The sequence below is a fragment of the Sinocyclocheilus grahami genome, unplaced genomic scaffold, assembly GCF_001515645.1.
Source record: "Sinocyclocheilus grahami isolate Dianchi unplaced genomic scaffold, SAMN03320097.WGS_v1.1 scaffold434.1, whole genome shotgun sequence".
NCBI classification, from domain to species: Eukaryota; Metazoa; Chordata; class Actinopteri; order Cypriniformes; family Cyprinidae; genus Sinocyclocheilus; species Sinocyclocheilus grahami.
Window position 1 is genome coordinate 622047 of NW_015505613.1, and position 27167 is coordinate 649213.

Sequence of the window (27167 nt, forward strand, 5' to 3'; positions counted from 1 at the left end):
GGTGAGTACATGATGACAGAATTTGCATTTTTTGGGTGAACTATCCCTTTAAGTATGTGACATGGGCCATTAAAACAGTGTTTCTAAATGTGATCACATATTCATTTCACATACATCATGTATAACTACAGAACTTAAGCAAATTCAGTGAGTTGATTGAGGTGTTTAATAAGTTTAGCATATCTGTTGTTTCATTGCAAATTTCACTGACACTGAAATTACAAACGCAAATGTCCAATTTCAAATTTATTATTAAACCATATTTTGTCCAAAAATGAAAATTCTGCCATTATTGCTTGAACTACCCCTTTGAGAGCTCTGAAAAATGTTTCATTATAATTGCACTTGCATCTACTGACTTTACATATCAATGTATTTCAAAATTCACATATGCTTTTCATACGTTATCTGGTTTGAAAGTACACAGATGTCACAGATTTCCTGTCACAAAATGAATTGAACTTTTGGGAATAGTTGCAGTTTAACTTCCCTCAAAGCGGGCGCCAGCACCGTGGGCCAAAGCTATTAGCCAAGTACACAAACAACAGATAAGCTAAACCTATGGAGCGATAAATGCCTAGTAAGTGTTCGATTAATCTTAACATTCTGCCAGTCATTAACTGTGACTCGAATTCATAATGACTACACAGCTCAGAGATTTTTATCCTCACATGTGCGAGTGAAGAACAGGAGGAAAAGGAAGCTAACACTGCCACCTTTAGGTAGCCAGGGGTACTGATGCCTCCTTTGGACTTTCAGGTTTTACCCAGAGAGATCAAGGGCAGGAGAGTATGTTATTGTACTGTGTACTCTCTGCTCCCCCTGTGCACTGGGGAACCTCCTGAAGTCCAGGACTAAACAAGCGCTCACTCTGTCCACGACCGGGTTCTGCGTTTGAGTGACACGCCGCTCACCGAGTGTTTGTCTACGTCCCTGGGAAATGGGGTGGTGTCAGCGCAGCGACGGGCCTATCCCATCCATCAGTGTCAGGAGCGGTGCATGACTAATGGACAGGAAGTACAGCCAGAGAAACAACAATATTTGCAGAATATATTTCAGAAACATTAGGCCACTTTCTCCAACGTTTCTCATTTCAGCAAACTGTAATGGGGCCTTAATCCTGATTTATGGCCGTGTTTATCTGTTCGCAGAGGCGCTTGTGGTTCGTGTTGCTCTAACCTGGATCTGCGTTCTTATTCTGGAGAGCAAACATGAGGACTTTATTGGATTATCTTGACCTGTGGTATAAAGCTGGCCGAACTCTCCTGGACTTGGTTTAAAAACGATACATCACAGTGGCAAAGAAGGACATACTTGTTAGTACTGACCTCCAGAATTATTATTTTAAATATCTTATATTAAACCGAAATAGATCTGGTTCTGTGGTTTAAAAGTCTCGGTTTCAGAAGAGCTTTTAAAGTAAAAACTGAGAGACAGATTTCATGAGATGCTTCCTGCAACTGCTAACTCACATTATCACAACCTTTTTATGGGTTCCCGTGTGCTCGGGCGATCAGGGAGGGGATGCTTAACCTCAGCAGCCTGTTACTGTGGCGTCAAGACCGGAGCGTTTAGTGATGTTGAGCTTGATGAGCTCCTCGGCGCAGGTGGGGTGTATCCCGACCGTATTCCTGAGGTGTTCGTAGGTAAGCCCACACCTGCAGATAAAAACACACAGACTCTGTATTCATTCGTCCACAGCTGTTATTATTCACAGATTTGAATTCACACGCAAATGCATGTGCAACGAAACAGACACCTGGGTGATATCAGAACAAATGAATGTAATCTGATTCCAGTTCAACAGCATGAGCAGGTATGAAGACATGCGGAACTTACTGGAAGCCCAGAGAAAAGCCCTGTGTGACCTCCCCAGCGCTCGGTCCGGTAAAATGTATACCCAGCACACGCTGATCACCCTCCCGTAGACAAACCACCTGAGAGGGCGAGAACATGGATTCAGTTACCATTCAATTATATTTTTTAGAAGAACTTTATTATTTTACTCATCTTGGATGCATGGAATTAATTAAAAATGACAGTAACGCCATTCATAAATGTTTTCTGTATATAAATCTGTGACTGTAATCAATACAAGCAACTGCAAAAAGTCATCTGTATTGCAATTTCCAGACTTCATTATGCAATGCAGCCATTTTCAGGTGTGTTAATAATGAGAAAGCTTTCTCAACAACTAAAACAGCATATTAGAATGATTTTCTTTGTGGACTGGAATAATGGCTTCTGAAAATGGGAATTCACAAGTAAAAATCTAATTTTATCGAAAAGGAGTTATTTCATACAGTAACAATATTTTACAGTATTACTATTTTTACTGTGCTTTGATCAACTCATGCTATTTTAGCGAACAGAAGCATCAGTTTCTTTCAAAAATGTAAAAATGCCTTTGAATAGTAGTGTAAAACCTACATCAGAATCAAAGAGAGACCCAAGGTAGTGACTAAGTTGCAAACTTCAGACCATCGAAAAATGAATATGTGTTTAAATATTAGACAAAACTACAACTGGTGTTTGTCCATGCAAAAGTCAGCGCCATGATACTGGGCTGTTGAGGATAGTTGCCAGGGTGTTGCTATTTGGTTGCTGAGTGGTTATTAGTTTGTTGCTACAGTATGTTGTTGATAGGGTGGTTGTTTTTAATTTGAAGTTTGATTTTGTGTCAGTTCCCTTTTTTATGTCACCACCTCACCTACAGTACACACACACACACATATACACACACATATACACATACACATACACATACATACATATATAAAATATACCTTGATATAGCACTGAGTGGCATCTCTCTCAGCCACGGTAAACTCCAGGGGTTTGTAGAAGGCATGGTACACCTGTTAAACCAGACAACACAAAAACTATGATGCACCAACAATGACACCATTTCCTGCATCATCAACCACTTGAGCTCGTCCTTTTAGACAAGCACTTGGAAACAAGTGCTGCTACTGTTATGGTTTGTGTCTGTGTTGCTGCTCTAAACATTTTTGGGGTGCTGAAATCATAAATGTTGAACATGCTTAAGAGCGAGCGCTCTGGCGAGCTGACACACGCTGCTCACAGCTGTGAGGGCCAATGGGATGCTGCATTTTTGATCATCTCTCATCAACCTCTACAAGCATCAGTCAGCCCTCCTGCACACCTGTCAATCAAACCCGAGGCACACCCCTTTCCGAATGCTTTAGGCTTTGGAGCCATGCAGGTGTGCGAGGGCCCACTATAACATACATGCACGTATACAGCAGGATATTCACAACAGCACTCACATACGCATAAATAAATATTATGAGCCTTCAATTTTTTTTTTATATTTTAAACTGTGGTTAGGATAGAATAGAATCAATCGCTAAAAGGACAGACTACACGTTCAAAGGAATTGTAAAACAGCTGATAAACAAACCTGTCGCTGCACTTCAGTACTAAAAAAACTAATATGCTTGCTCGCCAATTGTACAGAGCCCACAGTTCGGATAATAAACTATATTACTTGGTGGAAGAAAAGTTGACTGCTATTATTAATCTTGTATTGAGCATTTATTCATATTGCTGCTGTTGCCATTTTATAACTGAACTTAATGTTGTGTCTAACTGCACCCATGGCAAAAATGCTGTATTTTACCTCAACCTGGTCTTTTCCATGTCTCCTTTCAGCCTCTTCTTCAGACAGACCTACACAGCCATACTCTAGTGGAGTGAACACTGTAGTGGCCACCTATACACACACACACACATGCACACACACACACAACCATATAAAACACATACACTATGCAAAAGACTCAAGTAAACTAATCAGCACACAAAACAAAACATAAATGAATTGGAGATTCATATAATTATTTTTTTATACATAAAACAAGAGAACCACTAGAAAAGTCAATCTCACAAAATGGGGCATTTCAAATATATTTTTCATATACATACATAAAAATCATTTTTGTTGCACTAAGACATTATTTTCATGAGAGTATTCTCACGGTTAAGTCTCATTACAGTAATTTTTTCCATTTTTTTTGTAATTCCTGTTATCCTCAAAGATTATGATTGCATTATCAAAAAAATACTGTAACAAGAATATTTTTAAATTAAAGCATAAAGCATTATTTGTATTTTTTTAGTAATTGTATTAAACATATTTAATACAATTTTGAAAAATGTGTAATTATGCATATATACATAGTGCGATTTATCATTTTACCATTTAAATAATATTTAATGGTTGCCTTTTGTGCATTAAAAGATTTCTAGTCATTACAGTAATGTTTTACCGTACAGTAAATGTTTTAATTGTCCTGAAAATCACAATACAAATAATCTTAAGGGTTAAAAAAATTAGGCCTCATTTTCTTTATGTAAAAGATCATTTCTTATTTGTTCCTTTTGATTTTGAGGTGAAATATACTTAGGTAGGGTGACCATACGGGCCATTTTTACGGGACCATGCCAGGATTTCTATATTGCCTAAAATATCCAAGTTTGGGCTGTTTGCACTGTGCAGATCGATCGTTGTATGACATTCACGAGAGCTAGAGAGCAGATCAGACGGCTCCTTATGCTTTTGAATCGCTCTCGAGGTACTTCGGTGTCATTCAATGATCAGTGCGCAGCCACGCTTCAAGTCGAACGAACGAACAAACACGTGCGCTTATTTGCATCGCTTTGATCGTTCTCTGTAGATCTCACCTTCTCACGTGCCATGATTGGTCGATTATATACAATACCTGCATGTTATTGGTCAAACTACTTTGGATGTTTTAGGCATTATAAAAATCCTGGCCAGGACGTGTCCCGTATGAACGGCACATATGGCCACCCTAAATATAGGCGTTGTGTGATTCGCTTAGAAACCAGTAAAGAAACAAAGAGCGAACAAGAATGAAAGCATATACATGTAACGGCAAACTCACGTTGTCATAATTCATGAGCTCAGTGGAATGGCCCACCAGTCTGCGGGCCAGGAGCTTTCCAGCCTTAATGGCTGTCGGGGTCAACTCAGGACGACCCTGAAACAGAGAAGGAGTGGGCACACACACACACACACACACACACACACACACACACACTCAGTGTTGTTATTGTTAAATAAAACTTAATTACAGGAAAATAGAAATTAAAAAAATTTCATTAAACTATTATAATAAAAGACAATTCAAAATATTAATTAATACTATAATAGTAAACTGAATCATAATACTAAAACAACACTGACACACATGCACGGATACATTCAAAAGCAAATCCAGTCTAAAAGTTCTGGGCAGGTCAGGTAGTGCTCAACAATACAACGGAAAAGTTCTAAACAATTATTTCCTCTGCATTATGTTTAAACGCTGTGTAGTTAAGTGTAAATCTATGTGCGATTAGCCTGATCAGACATTTCAGAGATTAGTATCATCTCAACATTACATGGCTGTCAGTCACGATGATGATTACAGTGCAGAAGTGGACGGCTGCCAATCAGTGCGGTGAAAAACATGCCTACAGGAACATGCAGCACCATGGGGCGAATTCTCATTCACTGACTAATGGCATCAGCAACCAGTCTGATAACTTCTGTACATCCTGCTGTCCAAGAAACTGCCTCGGGTGTTTGGCTCATAGTGTGTGTGTGTGTGTGGACACCGCCCAGGCAGCTGTATAGTAAATGCATTTCTTGGCAGTAACCAGGTGCGGCTCAACATCTTGTTTTCTTTCATTAAAAAATGAGAAGCGATGCACTTTGAAAGGGGCGTAAAGAGTAAAAGGCGCTTCTTCTGACTAGTTTTGTGGTGGTGTGTGTGTGTGTGCCAATAATCACACAGCTGCTGCAGATGACGGGCAGCTGCGATATTTGATCCCGGCAGCCAGTTGTGTCTTGAGATGTTACAGGGCAACGACCTTCCAGAAGAGCGACTGAACTGACAGACAAGAATATGCTGTTGCTTTCAAGCTGTGCCTTCTCAGTTGAGTTCGATTACCATGTTAGTGCGTTTTTGATGGCATTCATCCATAACGCCTACCTCAGCGATGTCTCCGATAGCGAAAATGTTCGGCACGGATGTGGCTTCGTCAGCAGCTACGATTATCTTCCCTGTTTCTATGTTGATCTCCACACCAACCTTCTCCAAATTGAGGGTCTTGGTTTCAGATGCTCTGCCTAAGGTCAAAGAGAAGAGAGTAATGACAGGTAGAGCGACATATCGGACAGCTTTTGGAGGCTTGAGGTTGGAGTTAACCGCTCGGCCTGCTGGGAGAATTTAGAGGTGGCTTTACGCTCAGATTAAAGGGTAAAATCTTATCCAGTGATTAGAAAAGAAAACAAGCACAGCTGGGGTAGAAGGTTCCTGTGTGGTGGTCTGACAGAGAGCGTAATGAGGAGACCTGGATGCATATCCCATCAGCCACCTGGGGCCTGCAGTGTCATTTCTGTCACTTCCTATCCGAGGGCTGAGAGAGGCTGTCGACACTCGTCCATCTACATCCCCCTTCCCCCATTTACGTCTTAGACACGCACACACACACAAGACTCATGTCCCAAAGCCTTCATAGGTATCACAATAAACAATGTTTGCAGCAGAAGCCAGAGGTACCAATGTAGATGCTATCAGCCAGCAAGAACAACAAACCTTAAGCCCCTTTTCCTGCCTCAAGCTCAGAAACAACTTCCTTCTGCTCCACTACAGTGAGACCTGAGCCACAGATACGACTTGAGTACATATTCATCGATTACTCCGAGAAAGAGTTAGAGATGCTGAAACGCTATAGAGAGACAATGTGTAAAAGCAAATGCACAAAATATCTATCAAACGCATTTTTGTTCAGCCTTTCTGATAAGACAGGTCTTGAAACTGAAGTGTGAAGCTGCCATTTATTGGCTAAGTAAAATGGTACTTATGACTAATTTGTTGTATACAAAGTACAATGTAAAAACGCAATAAAATTAGATTCAACACATTACATGAAAGACATCACATAAATTAAAAACACTAAGCTGCATTTTCAAAAAAAAAAATCTGTGTGCCAATAATGGCACCAAAAAGAACTGCAAAAATTGTTTCCTAACAGGTTTACCCAAATGTTTACCCAAATTAATAAATATAAAAATTCAGGATTATACAAATAATTTTTAATCCCTCTACAATCCCTCTAACAACTCTATTATTAATACTAATATATATATAGTTAAAAAAAAAAAAAAAAAAAAAGAGGCAGACATTACAGTATCTAATACACACACACACACTAGGGCTGTCAGTTTAACGCCTTAACTTAATTAGTTATGAAAAAATAATGCGATTAAAATATTTTAACGCAGTTAATGCACTGGCCCCGCCCCCAGACCTGTACGTCATCTTACATTTCATACAGTTTATTTCATACAGCCCCTGTATGTCTCACATCCTTTTATAAGCGATATCACACGAGCAGGGAGAGCAGTATCACACGAGTGCCGCTTTTATCATTTGCACGAGTGCAAATGTGATTTGATACAACAGTTCAGTAAATAGGAAGTTAATATTGTGTTATATTTTAAAAAACACATTATGTGTTTTTGCTCAATTTTGCAGAGAACATATTATCTTTAAAGCCACAGCAGAACTGTTGTGCATCTCCGAGCAGCACAGCGGTGTTTAGTTTCTGAATGAATCCGCGTTTTGAACGAATCGAGTGAATCAATGATTCAAAGGGCCATTAAAGTGAGAGCCGTTTACTGAATTCCTGAATGAATCAGCCGTTTGAATGAATCGACTCATACAGACATTTACCGCCACCTGCTGGTAGTTTTAGTTTCTTCTTTAGAGTATAATTTCAAAAATATATCAAATAAATAAAAAAAACATGAAAGGGTTAGTACACCAAAAATAAATAAATAAAAACCATTAAAGGGATAGTTCACCAAAAATAAAAAAAATTCTGTCATCATTTACTCACCCTCATGTTGTTTCAAACCTGAATCACTTACTTTCTTTGGCATAACATAAAACAAGGTATTTTGAAGACTGTTAGTAACAAAGCTGTTTTGGTTACCAGTAACTTTCATTGCACGAACAAAAAAATACAGAGATGTTTCTCAAATGATCTTCTTGTTCCATACTTTGTTATGCCGCTGTATTCTATATATATATATATATATATAATTTTTAAACCTCTCACAATAAAAATCATATAAATTACTTTTTAGTAACTAACATAAAAACATAAAAGAAAACACTTTAAAGCATCAGATGGACACATCAAATAACAACCCTACAACCCCTAATAATAATAATAATAATAGATATTTCTCCAAATATATAATAATATGCATAACATTTTAATTGAAGGAGAACAGATTGTATCTACAAGAGTAACTGTACAAATAAAATGATGCTTTCAAAATATATTTAAGAGCTTTTCCTTATCATTTGTTTTCTTAAACACAGATTTTACTTCAACTGAGCAATTTGCTCTTTGTTGTCATTCTGTTACTACTTTCAGACCATACTGCGGGGTGTAATGCTTAATAACAACATGACAAATCTCCTGTCAGAACACTACAACCATTAATTAAAGATGAATGCTTAAAAAACAGGGTCATAAAACAAGTCTGGCAATTAATAATACATTTAATAATTTAAAACCTTAAAATTAACATCTTAACATTTTGAGCCAATTTGCATGTTCACACACATCCTCAATTTTAATCGGTTATATACACTACTGGTCAAATATGTAGAATAAAGAATTTAAAAAAAAAAATTTTTATGTTTAATTATTTGTTATTTATTATTTATGTTTAATGTTAATAAATATTTGTAATGTGTGTTGAAAGAGGTCATATATGCTCACCAATGTTGCAATGATTTGATCAAAACTAAAGTAAAAACAGCAAAATTGTGAAATATTATTAGTTAAAAAAAATTATTTAAGGAATGAGAATGAATGATTCCGATTCCTTCAGTCTTCAGTGTCACATGATCCTTCATTTTTATGGAGTATTGGCTGCTGAAAATTCAGCTTTACCATCACATGAATAAACACATTTTAAATAATAAATAAAAAAATAATAAATACCTCTTAAAGTATATTAAAATAAAAAAACTATCGTTTTAAATTGTAATAATATTTCACAATATTTTTATCAAATAAATGCAGCATTGGTGAGCATAAGAGACTTAAAACTCAATTATTCCAAACGCTTCAATAGTGTATAATAATAATAATAATTTAGATGTTATATAGAAGTATGATGTATAATGTTATACGGCCCCTCACAGATTAAACTAAAACATTTTTTGTAAAAACGCATTATATTTGTTCCATTTAATCATAATCCAATTTTAGACTGAGCATAAGAACATAATTATGCATAGCCCAATTCAGATGAATGAAAACGTGCATGAAAGTATGCAATATCACAAATTTAAATAACTACACATTAAACAAAAATAATTTCATAATCATATGTGACCCTGGACCACAAAACCAGTCTTAAGTCGCTGGGGTCTATTTGTAGCAATAGCTAAAAATACATTGTATGGGTCAAAATTATTGATTTTTCTTTTATGCCAAAAATAATTAGGATATTAAGTAAAGATCATGTTCCATGAAGATATTTTGTAAATTTCCTACTGTAAATATATTCAAACGTAATTTTTGATTAGTAATATGCATTGCTAAGAACTTTATTTGGACAACTTTAAAGGCGATTTTCTTAAAGGGGTCATATGATGCGATTTCAAGTTTTCCTTTCTCTTTGGAGTGTTACAAGCTGATTGTGCATAGATAAGATCCCTGAAGTTGCAAAGTCTCAAAACCAAAGAGATATTCTTTATCAAAGTTAAGACTCTGCCACGCCCCCCCCTAAAACGGCTCGTTCTAACACGCCCCCACATATCTACCTCACTATGTGGAAATATTTGCATAATGCCGCCCAAATGTGCACGCAAAGAAAGAAGGCGTGGTTTCAGTAACCGCAGTTAGTGTTGAAGCAGCCATGTCAGGGAGACGCACTTTATTTCCATAAAATGCACGACCGTTTCGTGAACCTAGGAGAGGAGGTAATTCTGACTTTGCTATGACAATCTGGCGCTTCTGAATCAGCTACTGTTTTGTTATTAGTTTAAGTATTTGCTATTGACTGTTCAAATGCGGAGTTTTGTGCATCGTGTGTGTGTGTGCGTGTGTGAGAGAGAGAGAGAGAGCGCGAGAGAGAGAGCGGGGGTCACATCACAGTGGAGTCAGCGGTCTTAACCGTGGCTTGTGTACTGCAAACACATACCAGCTTCATCACTGTGTCTGTCACGCGACTCGGTTCCCCTTTCGGGCTCTGCCTTTACATTTATTTTGAAAGCTGAAGCTCGTGATTATGGTAAGGGGCGTTACATTTCCAACGAGTGCTTGCGGTGTTCGGCCAATCACAATGCACTGGGTCAGCTGGCCAATCAGAGCAGACTGCGCTTGTCGGAAGGAGGGACTTTGTAGAAAACGAAGCGTTTGAGAGAGGCGGGGCATAGAGGACCTACAATAATGTACAGTATTTGAAAAAGAATGTGTTTTTTGAACATTAAAGCATGTCAACATATTCTGTTACACCAAATACACCAAATAATGATCTTTAAAAAAAGCATCATATAACCCCTTTAATATTTAGATTTTTTCAGATTCCAGATTTTCTCGGCTAAATAGTGTCTTTTCCTAACAAACCATACATCAATGGAAAGCTTATTTATTCAGCTTTCAGATGATGTATAAATCTCAATTTCGAAAAATGGACCCTTTTGGCTGGTTTTGTGGTCCAGGGTCACATATCATAATCATATTATGATCCAGATATAATGTCACATCACCATGTCTCTGCTGATTCTCACCCCAGTTTGAATCCACTGTCATGTTTCCGAATCACATTACCTCTCTCTGCCATAAATTTCTTTTCACTCAATAAGTAAAATAGGAGAAAAAATTAATAAATCAGGTCATATTTTAACATGTCCTTAAATAACTGCAGCCATTTACTGTTAGGCCTAGCATAACATTCTCTTTGGTCAAAGTCCTACTAGCTTCTACATTCATGCATGGACAGCAGAAGGGAGAGTTCATCCTGGAGAGTGTGTGGGAACTGTGGATACTGTAGACTCAGTCAACCTTGGGCAGCACTTCTATAATAACCCCGACCATGATAAGATCAGCAAGTTCATGCTGTGCCTTCCCTAACGTCTGCCCAGACTGAGCCTCCTTTCATTTCAGCAGAGCAGAGAGAGATAACAGGACAGAGGACTATTTACTGCATGAGCATCTGTGGGTCCCGAGGCCTATTGGACACCTGAACCACAGGCAAAATAGTCACCTGGTTCCTTCAAAACAAGTTATTTTCAACATTGACGTTTATGTAATGAGCCCAAGGGTTGATATCAAACTGAACGCATCATTTGGTAGTCTTGAGAATCCAAAGCATACAGTATGTCATCAGTCCTGACAGAGGCTCTGCTGTTTTGGTGGAAACGACTGCACAAGTCAATGTAAAAGCTTTTCCTTCGCCCTCTCGGGCATGCGTGCCAATAGTCTTGCTCATGCCCATCAGTCACCAAGGTCTTGTCACTTCCACAGGATGAGCACTGTTACTGGCAACAGTCTGAAATCACACCTGTACAGCTGACAGCTCAACAGCAAAACAACATCAGCTGTCTGAGAGGATGTGGCCATGACAGTAACTAGCGTGACTTGAGTTGAGGGTAAGGAACTGAAAATGCGAGTTTAAGCAGAAGTTCATCTCTAAATAAAGTCTGTATTTTGCTCAGTGCATTCTGGAAAAGACTGTATAATATAATAATAATGAACTTGCAAACAAATGCAGCTGGCTAAACGTGACAAGCATAATTAGAAGTATGAGCAAAGCAACAGGTAAAGCAAATTTCTTGACCTCTCACGACTGGGAGATGATGCTGAATCACTCAATAAAGTGCTGCCTTCCTTTAATCAGACTTAATGGGTGAATATGTTTTCTCACATGTTTGCTCTGTGGTCTGGTCCACAATATAAAAGTCACTTACGTTTTTTTGGGAGACTCTTTGAGCCAGAAGACATCATCACTTGTGATCCCGAACTCCATGGCTCCTGGGACCTGAAGGATGAACCACACAGATAGGTCATTTTAAAGATGAAATATTCAGCACAAGCAGCAATTTAATAGCTATCATTTTTTTTATATAATATTAAAAGCTATAGAAACATTAAAATCTAAATAAAACCATTAATACTATCAATACTAATACTAAATGTACAATTCCATGTATATAAATATTGATATTATATTAACATTACTTAAAATTCAAAAATAACAATTACTGTTGTAAATAATACCAACAATGATAAAATAAAATTCAATATTCCTCAATAACATTATCCAATTTAACATTTTAACTATATATGTATAGTAAGTAATGTTACATTAAATAAACATTTTGATTTGTTTAATTTGATTAATTTAATATGAATGCAAAATAATCTCTCAATTATAATTTTTCATGAAAACACTGCAAAACATTAATTGCCCCGAGACATCACTTTCTTTACATTTATAATTTCTTGCCTATTTACTTACTTTTTTAAAATAAAACTCAAAAATAACAATTACTGTTTATAATAATACTAATAATGAAAAAATAAAATGCTCCCAATATTAAAAAATGATGATTGTAAAAAACAAAACAAAAAACAACTCAATTATAATTTTTTTTGAAAACAATGTCACAATACAAAACAGTAATTGCTCTAAGAAGAAGCATCCATTTCTTTAACTGTACAGTATTTTGCCCATTTACCCCAAACCGAGGAAAATAAAAATGTTTGTTCCACCCTTTACTGGTCTCTTGATCATTTAGAATATGGTTATCTTTTACCAGTATCTCAATGGAAGCAAAGACAAATAGCAGGCTTTCAAGTCTGAGGAAGAATAATATCAATTGTCTCATATTTGGCAAGTTAGACAAGAGGAAGTTATCTCTGCTGCTCGCTTATCAGCAGAACAAGGTCACATAGTGGAAAGACAACACCCACACATGCCCTCCTGCACTGGCAAGCACACTTACATGTGTAGGGTACTTCGGCCGTCCACCAGTAGCTAACACAATGTTTTTGGCGGTCACTGTCATCTGTGAATACAAAGAACACAAAGGTAAACAAGAACATGACACATCAGATTGCTGGTTAAACAATATTTCAGAGAATTAAGTGGTTTTAAACTCAAAATCATACCTCTTTCCCTTTGGCATTTACAGCTCTGATAGTGTGTTTATCCACCAGACTGCCCTTCATATTCAAATATTTCACCTTCCTGTAACATCGGACAGAGAGATTGTTATATCACATTAAAATACCAACACATGAACCGAAGTTGTCTACTGGCATCATAATTCTCCATGTCAACCTATGGCGATAACAGCAATAACAATTTTATCATTAACAATTTTGCTGTTCAAACCCAACCTGACACTTCTGCTGTAATGTGGAGACATATACTTTGTGCATTCTGGGAAATGACATCACCACACCTGTTTGCCTCACAGCCATACAGCAAGACGGCTGAAATTTAGTACAATTTATCATGATGGCACATTCTCTGTGTTCATATAGCCTCAGACTGTAATTACCTGATGAAATGGTGAAAGAGATGGACAGCTAATGAGATCTACTGGGAAACAAAGACTCTGCTCTTAAACATCTGCATATTTCTTCCCAAATCATTCATAATTATTTTCAGTAATTAGCTAACACACCATTTTTACTCTGAAAGAAGCACTGCACAGCTACTACAGGCCCTTCTGGAATACACTGGTTCTGAATGTCATAGTCAATGGTACAATGGTGATAAAGTGTTTTTTGAACCCTCAACCTGTAGTTCAACAACCAAGATTCTGACACATTAGTCTAATGACATAATTTACTTTTTCCAACAAAAAGGTTGCTTTGATCTACACAGAAATAGTTACCATTAACTCCAAAAGAATAAACCGTTACGTTGCTCTCGATTGACAAATGATCTCCATGTAAAATATTTAAACAATACTGAAAAAAGTACATAAAGGGTGATGTTATTTTAACAGTAATCTTACTTGTCTTGTAGCTGAACTCTGTGACCCCAGTTTAGAGACTTCACATGGTTCTGGACAGCCTCAGCCATTACTGACCTGAAACATATTTCACAAAACTACAGTTCTACTGGACTTTACCTGGCCACAATAATGCAAATCCCTACAGACACCTCACATGCATTTGAGATTTAATATTTTGCTACATTGAAATAGGTAGACATACATGCACATGATTTGTTTCATACTAATGCCTTTTGGTAAAAATAAATAAACATCTCAACAAGATGTAGTTTCAAATAAACCTCTTATTATAATAAAATATGAATGTGAGAGTAAACAATTAAAGAGGCCATTACTGTATATGTACATGGAGGTGTAGGGTTTTTATATTATGTGTGTGTACACACAGACACACTTCCTTTAAAAGTTTGAGGGGAAACAGGAGGTCAAACACCCACTGAAAGTGCTATATTATCCATTTACAAAAAGACATTAGTTTAATATTTTCAGGGAGAACGCCAAATATATCTCAGCAGTGGTATTGCAAATGTATGGAAAGTTGTATTTAAGGCCAGCATTTGTAAAACACCTGCAAATCCCTAACCTCTTAATCAGACCTGGAGTGCCCTCTAGTGCAAAGACTGTTGTTCTTTGCATTTGAGCAGTCAGACAGCTGGGGGTTTTTTTACCACAAGATGGTGCTGTGCCTCATAAAGCGCTTGTGAAAGTAGTATTTGAAACAAAACCTACCTCCCCACTCAATATTAAATGAATATTATTACATGCTTTGATCAGGATGAAGCTACACTAATGATTACCGCAATAAAGCTGCTCTGTCTATAAGCAATGTCTCAACATACAGTCATGCCACGCGTCTCTGATATAGATTCATGAAACTCACCAGTCATGTGACAGGGATTCTGGGATTTGCCAGCCATACTTCCTAGCATCTTTGACAGCAGTGCCAAGCAGTGCCGCCTGATGCATAAGCTTCTTTGGAATACAGCCGACATTCACACATGTGCCACCAAGACCCCACTTCGTGCCTAAAGGCAGCATGAGCTGCTTAGCTGTTTTCGAAATATACACATTTCCAACAAAAAGATAGATGATGACAACTATAAATGGGTTGGTATGTACCTTTTAGTGAAGGTTCGACATAGTCCAAGACAGCAACTCTCTGCCCTAATTGGGCAGCTGTAAGCAAAAAAAATGGTCAAGCATCAAAAACACTAAATTACATCTTAGCTTAGATCAATTAAGGAGATGCATTGAAAGTTCAAAAAACACTTTATCAGCATTGTACCGTTGAATATGACATTCAGAACCAATGTATTCCAGAAGGGCCTGTAGTAGGATTACTTTTAGATTACTTTTGGCCTGACTAGTTTATCACATTGATTTAAATAGGATAATCTTGTACCATATTTATATAAAAATGCAAAGAAAAAAATATTACATTTCTTTTCCAAAGGTTTCCCAAACTGGGGCTCGTGAAGGAACTTGCAGGGGGTTCACGAGTTTATTGTAAAGCTAATTATTAAATCATAAAAATGAAAAAAATAGTAATAAATCATTATAAAATAACAACAATCAAAATAAAACACTTACTAAAAAAAAATAAATAATTTGTTTACCTGCATGTCATGTGACCATTAACCATCACAGAACTGTGAACATGCAAATGTGTTACTTATAACAGTAATCTTACTTGTCTTGTAGCTGAACTCTGTGACCCCAGTTTAGAGACTTCACATGGTTCTGGACAGCCTCAGCCATTACTGACCTGAAACATATTTCACAAAACTACAGTTCTACTGGACCTTACCTGGCCACAATAATGCAAATCCCTACAGACACCTCACATGCATTTGAGATTTAATATTTTGCTACATTGAAATAGGTAGACATACATGCACATGATTTGTTTCATACTAATGCCTTTTGGTAAACAAGATGTAGTTTCAAATAAACCTCTTATTATAATAAAATATGAATGTGAGAGTAAACAATTAAAGAGGCCATTACTGTATATGTACATGGAGGTGTAGGGTTTTTATATTATGTGTGTGTACACACAGACACACTTCCTTTAAAAGTTTGAGGGGAAACAGGAGGTCAAACACCCACTGAAAGTGCTATATTATCCATTTACAAAAAGACATTAGTTTAATATTTTCAGGGAGAACGCCAAATATATCTCAGCAGTGGTATTGCAAATGTATGGAAAGTTGTATTTAAGGCCAGCATTTGTAAAACACCTGCAAAACCCTAACCTCTTAATCAGACCTGGAGTGCCCTCTAGTGCAAAGACTGTTGTTCTTTGCATTTGAGCAGTCAGACAGCTGGGGGTTTTTTTACCACAAGATGGTGCTGTGCCTCATAAAGCGCTTGTGAAAGTAGTATTTGAAACAAAACCTACCTCCCCACTCAATATTAAATGAATATTATTACATGCTTTGATCAGGATGAAGCTACACTAATGATTACCGCAATAAAGCTGCTCTGTCTATAAGCAATGTCTCAACATACAGTCATGCCACGCGTCTCTGATATAGATTCATGAAACTCACCAGTCATGTGACAGGGATTCTGGGATTTGCCAGCCATACTTCCTAGCATCTTTGACAGCAGTGCCAAGCAGTGCCGCCTGATGCATAAGCTTCTTTGGAATACAGCCGACATTCACACATGTGCCACCAAGACCCCACTTCGTGCCTAAAGGCAGCATGAGCTGCTTAGCTGTTTTCGAAATATACACATTTCCAACAAAAAGATAGATGATGACAACTATAAATGGGTTGGTATGTACCTTTTAGTGAAGGTTCGACATAGTCCAAGACAGCAACTCTCTGCCCTAATTGGGCAGCTGTAAGCAAAAAAAATGGTCAAGCATCAAAAACACTAAATTACATCTTAGCTTAGATCAATTAAGGAGATGCATTGAAAGTTCAAAAAACACTTTATCAGCATTGTACCGTTGAATATGACATTCAGAACCAATGTATTCCAGAAGGGCCTGTAGTAGGATTACTTTTAGATTACTTTTGGCCTGACTAGTTTATCACATTGATTTAAATAGGATAATCTTGTACCATATTTATATAAAAATGCAAAGAAAAAAATATTACATTTCTTTTCCAAAGGTTTCCCAAACTGGGGCTCGTGAAGGAACTTGCAGGGGGTTCACGAGTTTATTGTAAAGCTAATTATTAAATCATAAAAATGAAAAAAATAGTAATAAATCATTATAAAATAACAACAATCAAAATAAAACACTTACTAAAAAAAAATAAATAATTTGTTTACCTGCATGTCATGTGACCATTAACCATCACAGAACTGTGAACATGCAAATGTGTTACTTAATTATTAACGTATTACCTTAAAATCTCAGGGGGGACTTCAAATAAATATATTAAAAATAGATCCGGCTGACAAAAAAAAAAAGTTTGGGTATCCCTGCATTACATGTAAATAATAAATAATGTGAATTTGCGCATTTGAATATGTTTGAAAGACAAAAGCCTTTCAAAGACACAGTAAAACATGGTTAAATAACCTACGGAGTGATCATTCAAATAAAGATGAATGTTCATTAGTAGTTGATGCAATGCTGAAATGCTGAGAAAACACTAATTAAAATGATTTTTGTAAATCAAATGCTGTGTGGCCTCTCAATTGTCTGTGTAATTACAGCCACCTGACCAGTGATTGATCTGTGTGTGAATGTGCACAAAGCTGGAAGACTTTCTGAATGTACAGGTGCATCTCAATAAATTAGAATGTCGTGGAAAAGTTAATTTATTTCAGTAATTCAACTCAAATTGTGAAACTCGTGTATTAAATAAATTCAGTGCACACAGACTGAAGTAGTTTAAGTCTTTGGTTCTTTTAATTGTGATGATTTTGGCTCACATTTAACAAAAACCCACCAATTCACTATCTCAACAAATTAGAATACTACATAAGACCAATAAAAAAAACATTTTTAGTGAATTGTTGGCCTTCTGGAAAGTATGTTCATTTACTGTACATGTACTCAATACTTGGTAGGGGCTCCTTTTGCTTTAATTACTTCCTCAATTCGGCGTGGCATGGAGGTGATCAGTTTGTGGCACTGCTGAGGTGGTATGGAAGCCCAGGTTTCTTTGACAGTGGCCTTCAGCTCATCTGCATTTTTTGGTCTCTTGTTTTTCATTTTCCTCTTGACAATAGGGTCTGGATTCTCTATGGGGTTCAGGTCTGGCGAGTTTGCTGGCCAGTCAAGCACACCAACACCATGGTCACTTAACCAACTTTTGGTGCTTTTGGCAGTGTGGGCAGGTGCCAAATCCTGCTGGAAAATGAAATCAGCATCTTCAAAAAGCCAGACTGTGAACAGCCAGCTTCTTTGGCAATGAATGTTTGTGGCTTACCCTCCTTGTGAAGGGTGTCAATGATTGTCTTCTGGACAACTGTCAGATCAGCAGTCTTCCCCATGATTGTGTAGCCTAGTGAACCAAACTGAGAGACCATTTTGAAGGCTCAGGAAACCTTTGCAGGTGTTTTGAGTTGATTAGCTGATTGGCATGTCACCATATTCTAATTTGTTGAGATAGTGAATTGGTGGGTTTTTGTTAAATGTGAGCCAAAATCATCACAATTAAAAGAACCAAAGACTTAAACTACTTCAGTCTGTGTGCATTGAATTTATTTAATACACGAGTTTCACAATTTGAGTTGAATTACTGAAATAAATGAACTTTTCCACGACATTCTAATTTATTGAGATGCACCTGTATATAAGTGGTGGGCTATTTTAGAAAGAAACATTTAAAAGATGAAAAAGAGGAATTAGGGAGAATCAATCAATTATGAATAATGTATTGATATTGTGTGAATAATATGTAATCAATAAAAAAAAGTAACTGTAGTCTGATTACGAGTATTTTCAAATGTAATTGCTTTTTGGAATCTGATTACATAATCCAGATTACATGTAATCCGTTACTACCCAACACTGGATGACACCTAACGTTACCTTCTTTTGAACATGCCAACCCTCCAGAGCCTCCACCAATGACCACCAGCTCATAATCAAATGTACCTGCTGGAATCAGAATGACATTTCAAGGTCATTTAACGACAGAGACTTTAATAGTTTGCTTTGTGATATTAATAAAAAAAAAACTATAGTACGGTACAAGCAAACTGAACAGTGCATTTGGTAAATTGCGGATATTGACATATTAAGCAAAAGATGCGGTCAAAATATTTTTACGACAATATGTTTTATTATTAAATAAGCATTACCTGCAAAGTTTCTTGTAGATATTAAAGTCCTAAAGCAGCAGAGAACTTTTATCCCCTGCCTTCGCCTGCTGAAGGCAGCCATACTGTCAGCAGGAAAGACCCGTGTCAGTCGTTATAGGTGCCTTAAAAGATGCCTGGGTGAATTTTTACCATTGTTATTATTATTATTTATTTTATTTTAATTGTACGTTATGACATTGTGTCTGGTAGACTCGAGTCTAAGTTTAACAACGGGTTTAATAGGTTTATCAACTACAAATAACGAGTTTAAGAAGTTCTCGTTTACCGTGCGTCCAGCGTCGTCTGATTCATTTGAGTCGGAACTTTTCAACGAATCAAATGTTTACGAATCGTACTGAATCAGTTTGATCAAAGCGCCAATAAGCATGAATAATAATAATAATAATAATAATAATATCATCATCAATAGAATGATGTAAATGAATATTTACTTCTAAATGCAATTTTAAAATGCTGATTATATTTAGATGACCTTTTATAACGCGAAGGCTTATTAAATATTCGTGAGCTCCAAAGAATTTATTTAAATAATTTGTTTATTTAAGTAATTTGTCTTCTTGTATGTTTTTACGTTTGCGCTTTTCGCTTTGCTCCCCTTGGTTGTTGTTTTATGTGTAGTAACCTGTTTTTATACAGCCTATGGTAGTAACTAGTGTTACAAAACAAAGTTCATTAAAGTGTTCGAAAGAACCGATTCGTGGAAATGACTCGAACTTTCAGAATAGGAGGCGGGCCAAAGAATACCGACAGACCGTCAGACCAATCGAAATTAACAACTTGGTCAGCTGCGGCAATTTGATTGGCTACGCCGGCGACCACACAGTTCAATGAACAATCACAATAAAACAACTGTAGGGGGAGACAGAAGCTCGACTTTTCTGCTGCGTTGATATCTCGCAAGAGCATTGAGTCACCATGCCTGTGGATATTAATGAATGGACAGGTTCTCTAGCGCTTACAGAGGTGGAGGAACAGCCAGCCAAGCCTCTAACTGTCAAATATGGCTCTTTGGAAATTGACTCGCTGGGGAAAGTGTTCAGTCCTACTCAGGTTAGAGTCCACTGCACGCGCATGCAGGGATTTAGGCCAGTGCCTGTAACGTTAGCTAACAACGGGTCTGCATCACGTCTGACTTGCTGATATGCGTCTGCATAGCCTTTTTTAATGAAGTTTGCCAGAATGAGTGGAAATGAACGTTTTCTTTGCATTTGCATTTACTAAAGAGGGTTCAAAATGAATGCATTTTGTCTGTTTATGTAATGGACACAAGGTTCGCACTCAGCCAAACTTGCATCTCTCTAGAAATTCCACGATCACGTGATGTAATGTGCATTACACTCTGCATTACCTCGTGCAAAAATTGTGAGCTACAAATTAATGGGCCACCGCCTTAATTAGAATAGAGACCTGCAGCATAGCAGTACGGAAATTAGGCCAAATGAATACAAGTGTTCTGAACAGATACATGAATAAAATTACAAGACATTATGCATTATAAATATAGATATAATTCCAAAATCGTTTGCTAGAACAGTTTTGCTCATAACATAAGTAGGGGTATAGTACTTATAAGAATAAATGCTATTGTCTAAAGCAACTGTCAGCTGTTGTGCTAGTAATAATAATAATAATTATTATTATTAATTGTATTTCATTTGAATTTATATTATAAATACATATACAAATAAATTAGTGACATGTGTCAAATAGGACATAAATTACCAAAAGTGTTTTAAACAGCATTTTTAAAATTATTATGCATGCAGTTTTTACCCCATATTAATTAAAATACCACATTTAAAAATAATACAAATAATTATGATATTTAAAAATCAATCACAGGCAGTCTAAGTGCATGTAAAAATCGAAAAGGTTATTAAAAATGGTGGGGAACAAAAGGTTTGCCTCGTACACAGTTAGAAATGTTCAAAAAGTAATACTAATACAAAAAAATATATAAAGGAATTCACACTTTATATCTGAAGTTGTTTCCTTTTGTAGGTGCAAAATCGGCCCACATCCATTGAGTGGGAGGGATGTGACCCCCATAAGCTGTACACATTGGCCATGACCGATCCTGATGCACCCAGCCGAAAAGACCCCAAATTCCGGTATCTTTTTAGATAATGCAGCCATATTCATCATATCAGAACTGAAGTAAAGATGAACACAAACTGCAATAGTAAACAAAGGGATTCCCTAGTGAGTGTGAACATGTTTGAATTGGTTAGAAGGCAAGTTACTTCATCTGTTTTATCTTAGGGAATGGCACCACTTCCTTGTCGTCAACATGAAAGGAAATGACATCTCCAGTGGATGTGTCATGTCGGACTACGTTGGTGCAGGACCCCCTAAAGGAACAGGTGAGAGTTTAGACTGACTGGCATAAAATTACGCAATTAAAGGGCTAGTCCACCAAAAAAAATAAATAAATAAAAATATTTTGTTCCAAGCCTGTGTGGCTGGTTTATGAGCAACCAGACAGCATCAGCTGCACCGAACACGTGCTCACCAATCGTTCTGGAGATAATCGTGGAAAATTCAAGATGACTTTGTTCTGTGGAAGACAAGAAAAAAAAAAAAAAAAGATATTTTGTAACCATTTTTGTAACCAACCTTCCATTGTAAGAACAAAAACAGAATGGAAGTCAATGGGAACTGAAACGGTTTGGTTGCCAGCATGCTTTAAAACATCTTTTGTGTTCTGCAGAAGAATTATACCGGTTTGGAATGATATGACTGGGAGTAAATGATTACAGAATTAAAATTTTTGTGTAAAATATTCCTTCAATGTGGGAAAATAGGTTGCATCTCATCAGGAAATTGGTGTATGAGTGGTGAATAACACTCGTGTACGATTCTCTTCAGGTCTCCATCGTTACGTGTGGCTGGTTTATGAGCAAGCAGACAGCATCAGCTGCACCGAACGCGTGCTCACCAATCGTTCTGGAGATAATCGTGGAAAATTCAAGATCCAGGGTTTCTGCAAGAAATACGGCCTCGGTGCTCCAATCGCAGGGTCTTGCTTCCAAGCAGAGTGGGACGACTATGTGCCCAAACTCTACGAACAGCTTGCTGGCAAATAAGGAAATAATTGCGAATTTCTGTCGTTGCTGAACAGAGCTGATTTTCACTTCAGCTATTTAAAAAAAAAAAATGAAACAAACTAAATTGTTCTTTGCTTTAAAAGCCTTGTAGGAATGATGAATTTATTTTGTTCTAGTTGAATTGAAAGAGAACCGATCAAGCAATTTCAGTCTATGCCTTTATTTTTGTCACTTCGCTTGGAAGCATTCAGACTGCCTTCAGTTTAAAAAAAAAAAACGACTTTGCACCTTTGAATAAAATTCAAGGCAAATTTGTGTTGTATTTATGGCTGCACCTTTAATTTCACAAAATTGTCACTGCTATATACTGGAAATTAACACATTGGAATACAATTCCTGGAAAAGAAAATCAGACTGGAAAGACGCTGCTTGTGTGATGAGCACTTTATTTACAAATATAATTAAAAGCTCTGACAGAATCATGCCTCTTAACCTGAAAACAAATGTAAAGTGCATGCGACAGTAAAGCGTTTTTATTCACTAATTGGACTTTGTAGAAAATACACAGCTGGAGAGGATGCCGAGAATCAAATAGAAACCCGAATCATGAAATGAGAGGCCTTTGAGACAATTTCACCAGTGACTGTAGGAGGGAAAGGGTGGTGAAACATTTATTATATATAGATGTGTGTATATATATAGAAATTAAAATTCAGTTAAAATGTAATAGGAAAATAAGTAAAAGTTCTCCATAAAGCCTTCTATACACAAAATACATGTCCCTTCCCCTTCAGCCCTTTGTGCGGGTACCACGAGTTAGGATTCACATATGTATTATTCACATTGTGCACCTCAGCTGAGGTGAATTATGGTATTGTACATATGAATGCAGCGGGTTCTCAAAAAAATTAAATAAAATAAAAATTCATATTCAATTACCATAAGAATCTCAGAGTCACAGATGCAACTATCAAATATGTACATTGCTTTAATATGCAAACTTTATCAAATTTTGCCAATACTTAAAAGGTATTTTTCATTTTCTCTGGGTGAATAAATACCAAATAGATTCAAGAGGCTGCCAAAAAAAAAAAAAAACTTTAAAAAAAAATCTTAAATCACACAGCGTGTCAAAAAATTAACAAAAGAAGAGAAAAAAATATGCACAAGTGCATCTGGATTCAATTTAGCAATACAAACCCCTGTTCATATTGCTTTTGTCTTGAAATCTCTATTTTAAATTGTAATTACACTGAAAGTGTTATCATTGCACGAGAAAACATTGACATCAACACTGACAGATTTAATCGTCTCGTATATAATATTTATATATAAAAAGAGACAACTAAAGGACGTTATCCAGCATGTTATTCCATGACGTGTCTAGAAATGTGTAAGGCTTGTGCAGGCACCAGCCCAGAGGATTGAAAGGACTGTCAGTAGCAAAAACTGCAGATTTCTTCCAAAAAAAAAAAAAAAAAAAAAGTGGAGGAGCATGAAATAGGGAGGATGGTGTGGAGTGTTATGGTCTCATCTGTAGTCATCTTTAGGGTAGTCCAAAGCACCCAAGTTATTGAAACCCATACGAAGGCTCTCCATATCGAAGGCATCGATTTCTCTCTCCTGACGATCCAGCAGGTGTTTGATTCGGTCAGTGCGCTCTTTCTGAAGAGAAGCCAGCTCCTCCTCAATCTGAAAACACAGGACAGAAGCTCAAACAAAAGGGTGTAAACCAACAGAGGTGAAGAAGGACCTACAGGCTTTCAGTAACTAGTAAAGATCTTTACTGAAATCAAGGCCTTTTGGTTTCTTTCTTCCCTTTAATTTGCTAAAAACTCTGTGAACTGTTGTCCACTTAAGTTATTTAACCTCACTGAATACACCAAATAATGGAGCAAAGTAGCTTTTGGGAGTCCTATCCCTCTTGTTATGGCTTGAGCTTATGTGGGTCTTGTGTTGTCCCTGAGACTTTTGAGCTGGTCTGGAAATTAACACTTTGATACACCGATGCCACTTATGTTAATGTTTATGGATTGGCTGATTTTGAACAGTCATTTCCAGTCCTCTAATCTGACTGGATATTGTCTAAAAAGTTACTGGATATTAACTCCGTGTTAACAGAATTGTTGTATGGAAGCAATATCACAAGGGTAGAAATGTTTTTGTGCTGTATAGAATCATGGCTGCAGATAATCATTAAACCAAAATGTTTATATCTTATATATTAAGGTTGTGACGGTGAGGAAATTTTCCAACCGGTTAATTGACGTGTGACAACACCGATAATATCGGTTTCACCGTGGGGGCGGGGCTTTTCCTCTTTTCCCTTCACTTTTAAAAGCGGCATGCACATTTTACTTTCACTTTCAAATAGCGGCAATTCAGCGTAAAGCAATTGTTCGTTTTTAGTTTGTTTGAATTTCCCCTCTTTTCCTCGCTTTCCTTCGCTTTTAAATAGCTTAAATGTGCCGTGCGCATTTTACTTTCACTTTCGAATTAGCGGCAATTCATGTCAATTGCTTGAATGCAACAACAAAATACAAAGTCAAACTCACTTTAGCCTATATATAAAACATAGAACTTCTATTAACAAAACGAATAAAAATACACCATGCTATAGGGCAGGCTATGCCTAATATAAAATAAATAACTTGCATAAAGTTTAAATAGGTATACAAAACTGGAAATGAGTAAACATGTATAATATATAACCAAATAAATAAGAAACGTAGAACGTTTATTAGCAAAACGAATAAGAAAGCTTGGCAGGCACGGCATACACCTTGATGTCAAATAAAATGAATAAATTACACATAGTTTAAATAAAGTAAAAATCAGCAAACACTGTGGAACCAATTAAATAAGAAACGAATGTTTAAAAAAAACTTCCAAAATCACCTTGACTGTCGTTCGGCACGCTGCATTGAGCATCCGCGTTCAGTTTTTAATTGAAGTGTCTGTTCTTTTACTGAACTAAATTATTTTTATTACTATAAAAAATCTAAACGACGGTGGGGGTCGGTGCCGCGGTGGGCATGTGACGTAACCGGTGTTGCAGCTTAACAACGGTATCACAACGGTATCACTGTCAGCACTGTCTATCGCGGCAAGCCTATTTTATATATATATATATATAGTTTTATTATATATATATATATATATATATATAGTTTTATTATATATATATATATATATATATATATATATATATATATATAAAAAACACTTTTTATGATGATATATATTTAGAGATTAGAGTAAATTAGCATCTAATATATCTTTGAGTGAATTTGAGTTAAATATGCTGTAAAAGAAATGTTAAATACAATATTTATATATAACACATATTGCTTAACATATAATACTTTATTAAATATATAAAGTTTCAGTAAAAACAGCAATATTGTTAAATATTAGTTTGAAAGAAAAATCTTCCATTTTATTTTACATTTTAAAATGTAATTTATTCCTGTGATGGTAAAGCCTGAATTTTCAGCATCATTACTCCAGTCTTCAGTGTCACATGATCCTTCAGAAATCATTCTAATATGCTGATTTGCTGCTCAAGAAACATTTATCAATATTGAAAACAAATGTGCAAATAAAGAAAAAGTGCATTTTATTAAATGCTATATTAAATTATATTTATATAAACTGCTACCTAAATACTCTGCTCTCTAGTTTGGCCATTGAAAAACCTATATTGGCAGACCACTATTGATGATAAGAGTTAAGAGTGTGGGTACATAAGAGGTTAATAACGGGACTAGACCTTCTGTTCAAGGTGTGCTCGGCGCAGTGAGACTTTCTGCTCCAGTTTCTGTTGCTCGCGCTCGTGCTGAGCCTCGGTCTGAATCTTGATCTTGCTCTGGTATGCATTGAGTAACTCCATCTCCTGCTGCAGCTGCTGCCTCAGTGCCTGGCACTCCGCCTCCTGAGCCTCATCCAGACGGAGCTACACAAAAACACACACGTGCGCACGTCAGCTTCAGAAGGTTTACACTACAGCACAGTTGTGGTTAACCATCAATGGCCTTCTTGTACGGACAACAGTCCGAGACTGGAATTTCAAACAGGAGGCCTCAGTTATTGCTTTTTTTAATTAATTTTTTTATGTTAAATATAAATCTATACGAACCATCAACAAAACAAATGCTCGCATTAGCTTTTCCAGAATGGGTTATAAATAACAAATCTTGTTGCATCTTAAAGATAAAATCAAATTTAACCTTTACTTTAACAGAGTGCTTTAGTGACCACTTTTCATCGGCATTGAATCCGTAAGGATTTTTTCCATTCATTTTCCCATAAGGATTTGAAAAAAGTCTTCATTATAGTGTTAGAAGTCATGAACCAAGCCAACCAGCTACAAGGTTAATTATAACATTACAAACTTTTATCTGAAGCAAAAAAAAAAAAAAAAGTAGTTGAAAATCTAACAAGACCATACTTAAATATTTATTTGATATTAAATATTTGAGATGGGAGAGGGCTTTCCTCGAAGAGCTCTTTTGGTGCAATTTGCTCTCTACAACTCTGATTGGTGGAATTTTCTATATAGCATTATGGGTAATGTAGTTTTATCTGGGTAATTCAGCTGTTAAAGAAATACTTTAAAACAAGTTGCAATAATGCAAATGGATGGCTTCAAGAAAAGCATACACCATCGATTAACAACCTTGGAACAGGATTTCTTTACAGGTTTATAAGTAGTCGTTAAAAATCAAATCCC

General features: G+C 36.5%; 3 protein-coding genes across 7 annotated transcripts in view; 1 reads left to right on the top strand and 2 right to left on the bottom strand.

Annotated features, from left to right (window-relative positions):
- Positions 1–27133, bottom strand: txnrd2.2 (thioredoxin reductase 2, tandem duplicate 2). The gene is made up of 16 exons (XM_016233550.1): positions 27122–27133; positions 19368–19644; positions 19096–19164; positions 16885–16941; positions 16646–16790; positions 15784–15858; positions 13237–13315; positions 13071–13133; positions 12033–12103; positions 11640–11722; positions 6024–6247; positions 4932–5027; positions 3644–3736; positions 2787–2858; positions 1840–1937; positions 1–1658 (listed from the first exon to the last, which is right to left on the bottom strand). The coding sequence occupies exons 2-16, from the start codon at positions 19447–19449 to the stop codon at positions 1535–1537; spliced, it is 1431 nt and encodes a 476-aa protein (XP_016089036.1). The 5' UTR covers positions 19450–19644; positions 27122–27133; the 3' UTR covers positions 1–1534.
- pebp1 (phosphatidylethanolamine binding protein 1) lies at positions 20229–22712 on the top strand. Its single transcript, XM_016233575.1, has 4 exons — positions 20229–20438; positions 21390–21499; positions 21651–21751; positions 22257–22712. The coding sequence occupies exons 1-4, from the start codon at positions 20304–20306 to the stop codon at positions 22472–22474; spliced, it is 564 nt and encodes a 187-aa protein (XP_016089061.1). The 5' UTR covers positions 20229–20303; the 3' UTR covers positions 22475–22712.
- taok3a (TAO kinase 3a) overlaps positions 22929–27167 on the bottom strand; it is a 106620-nt gene continuing 102381 nt past the window's right edge. For all 5 annotated transcript variants that reach the window (XM_016233571.1, XM_016233569.1, XM_016233574.1 and 2 more), the window contains 2 exons: positions 26208–26390; positions 22929–24127 (listed from right to left, as the gene is read on the bottom strand). In XM_016233571.1, coding sequence (XP_016089057.1) covers positions 23966–24127; positions 26208–26390 — 345 coding nt within the window. In that variant the 3' untranslated portion in view covers positions 22929–23965. The remainder of the gene's footprint in view (positions 24128–26207; positions 26391–27167) is intronic.

Bases quoted from the DNA above. Each gene is read 5' to 3' on its own strand.
- pebp1 (XM_016233575.1), top strand. From the start codon at position 20,304: ATGCCTGTGGATATTAATGAATGGACAGGTTCTCTAGCGCTTACAGAG. The intron at 21,500-21,650 runs GTATCTTTTTAG...GTTTTATCTTAG, and splicing joins CGAAAAGACCCCAAATTCCG to GGAATGGCACCACTTCCTTG. The intron at 21,752-22,256 runs GTGAGAGTTTAG...GATTCTCTTCAG, and splicing joins AGGACCCCCTAAAGGAACAG to GTCTCCATCGTTACGTGTGG.
- txnrd2.2 (XM_016233550.1), bottom strand. From the start codon at position 19,449: ATGGCTGCCTTCAGCAGGCGAAGGCAGGGGATAAAAGTTCTCTGCTGC. The intron at 6,248-11,639 runs GTCAGCTGTACA...TTCTCCCAGCAG, and splicing joins TGTTGTTTTGCTGTTGAGCT to GCCGAGCGGTTAACTCCAAC. The intron at 2,859-3,643 runs GTAAAATACAGC...CTGGTTTAACAG, and splicing joins ATGGAAAAGACCAGGTTGAG to GTGTACCATGCCTTCTACAA.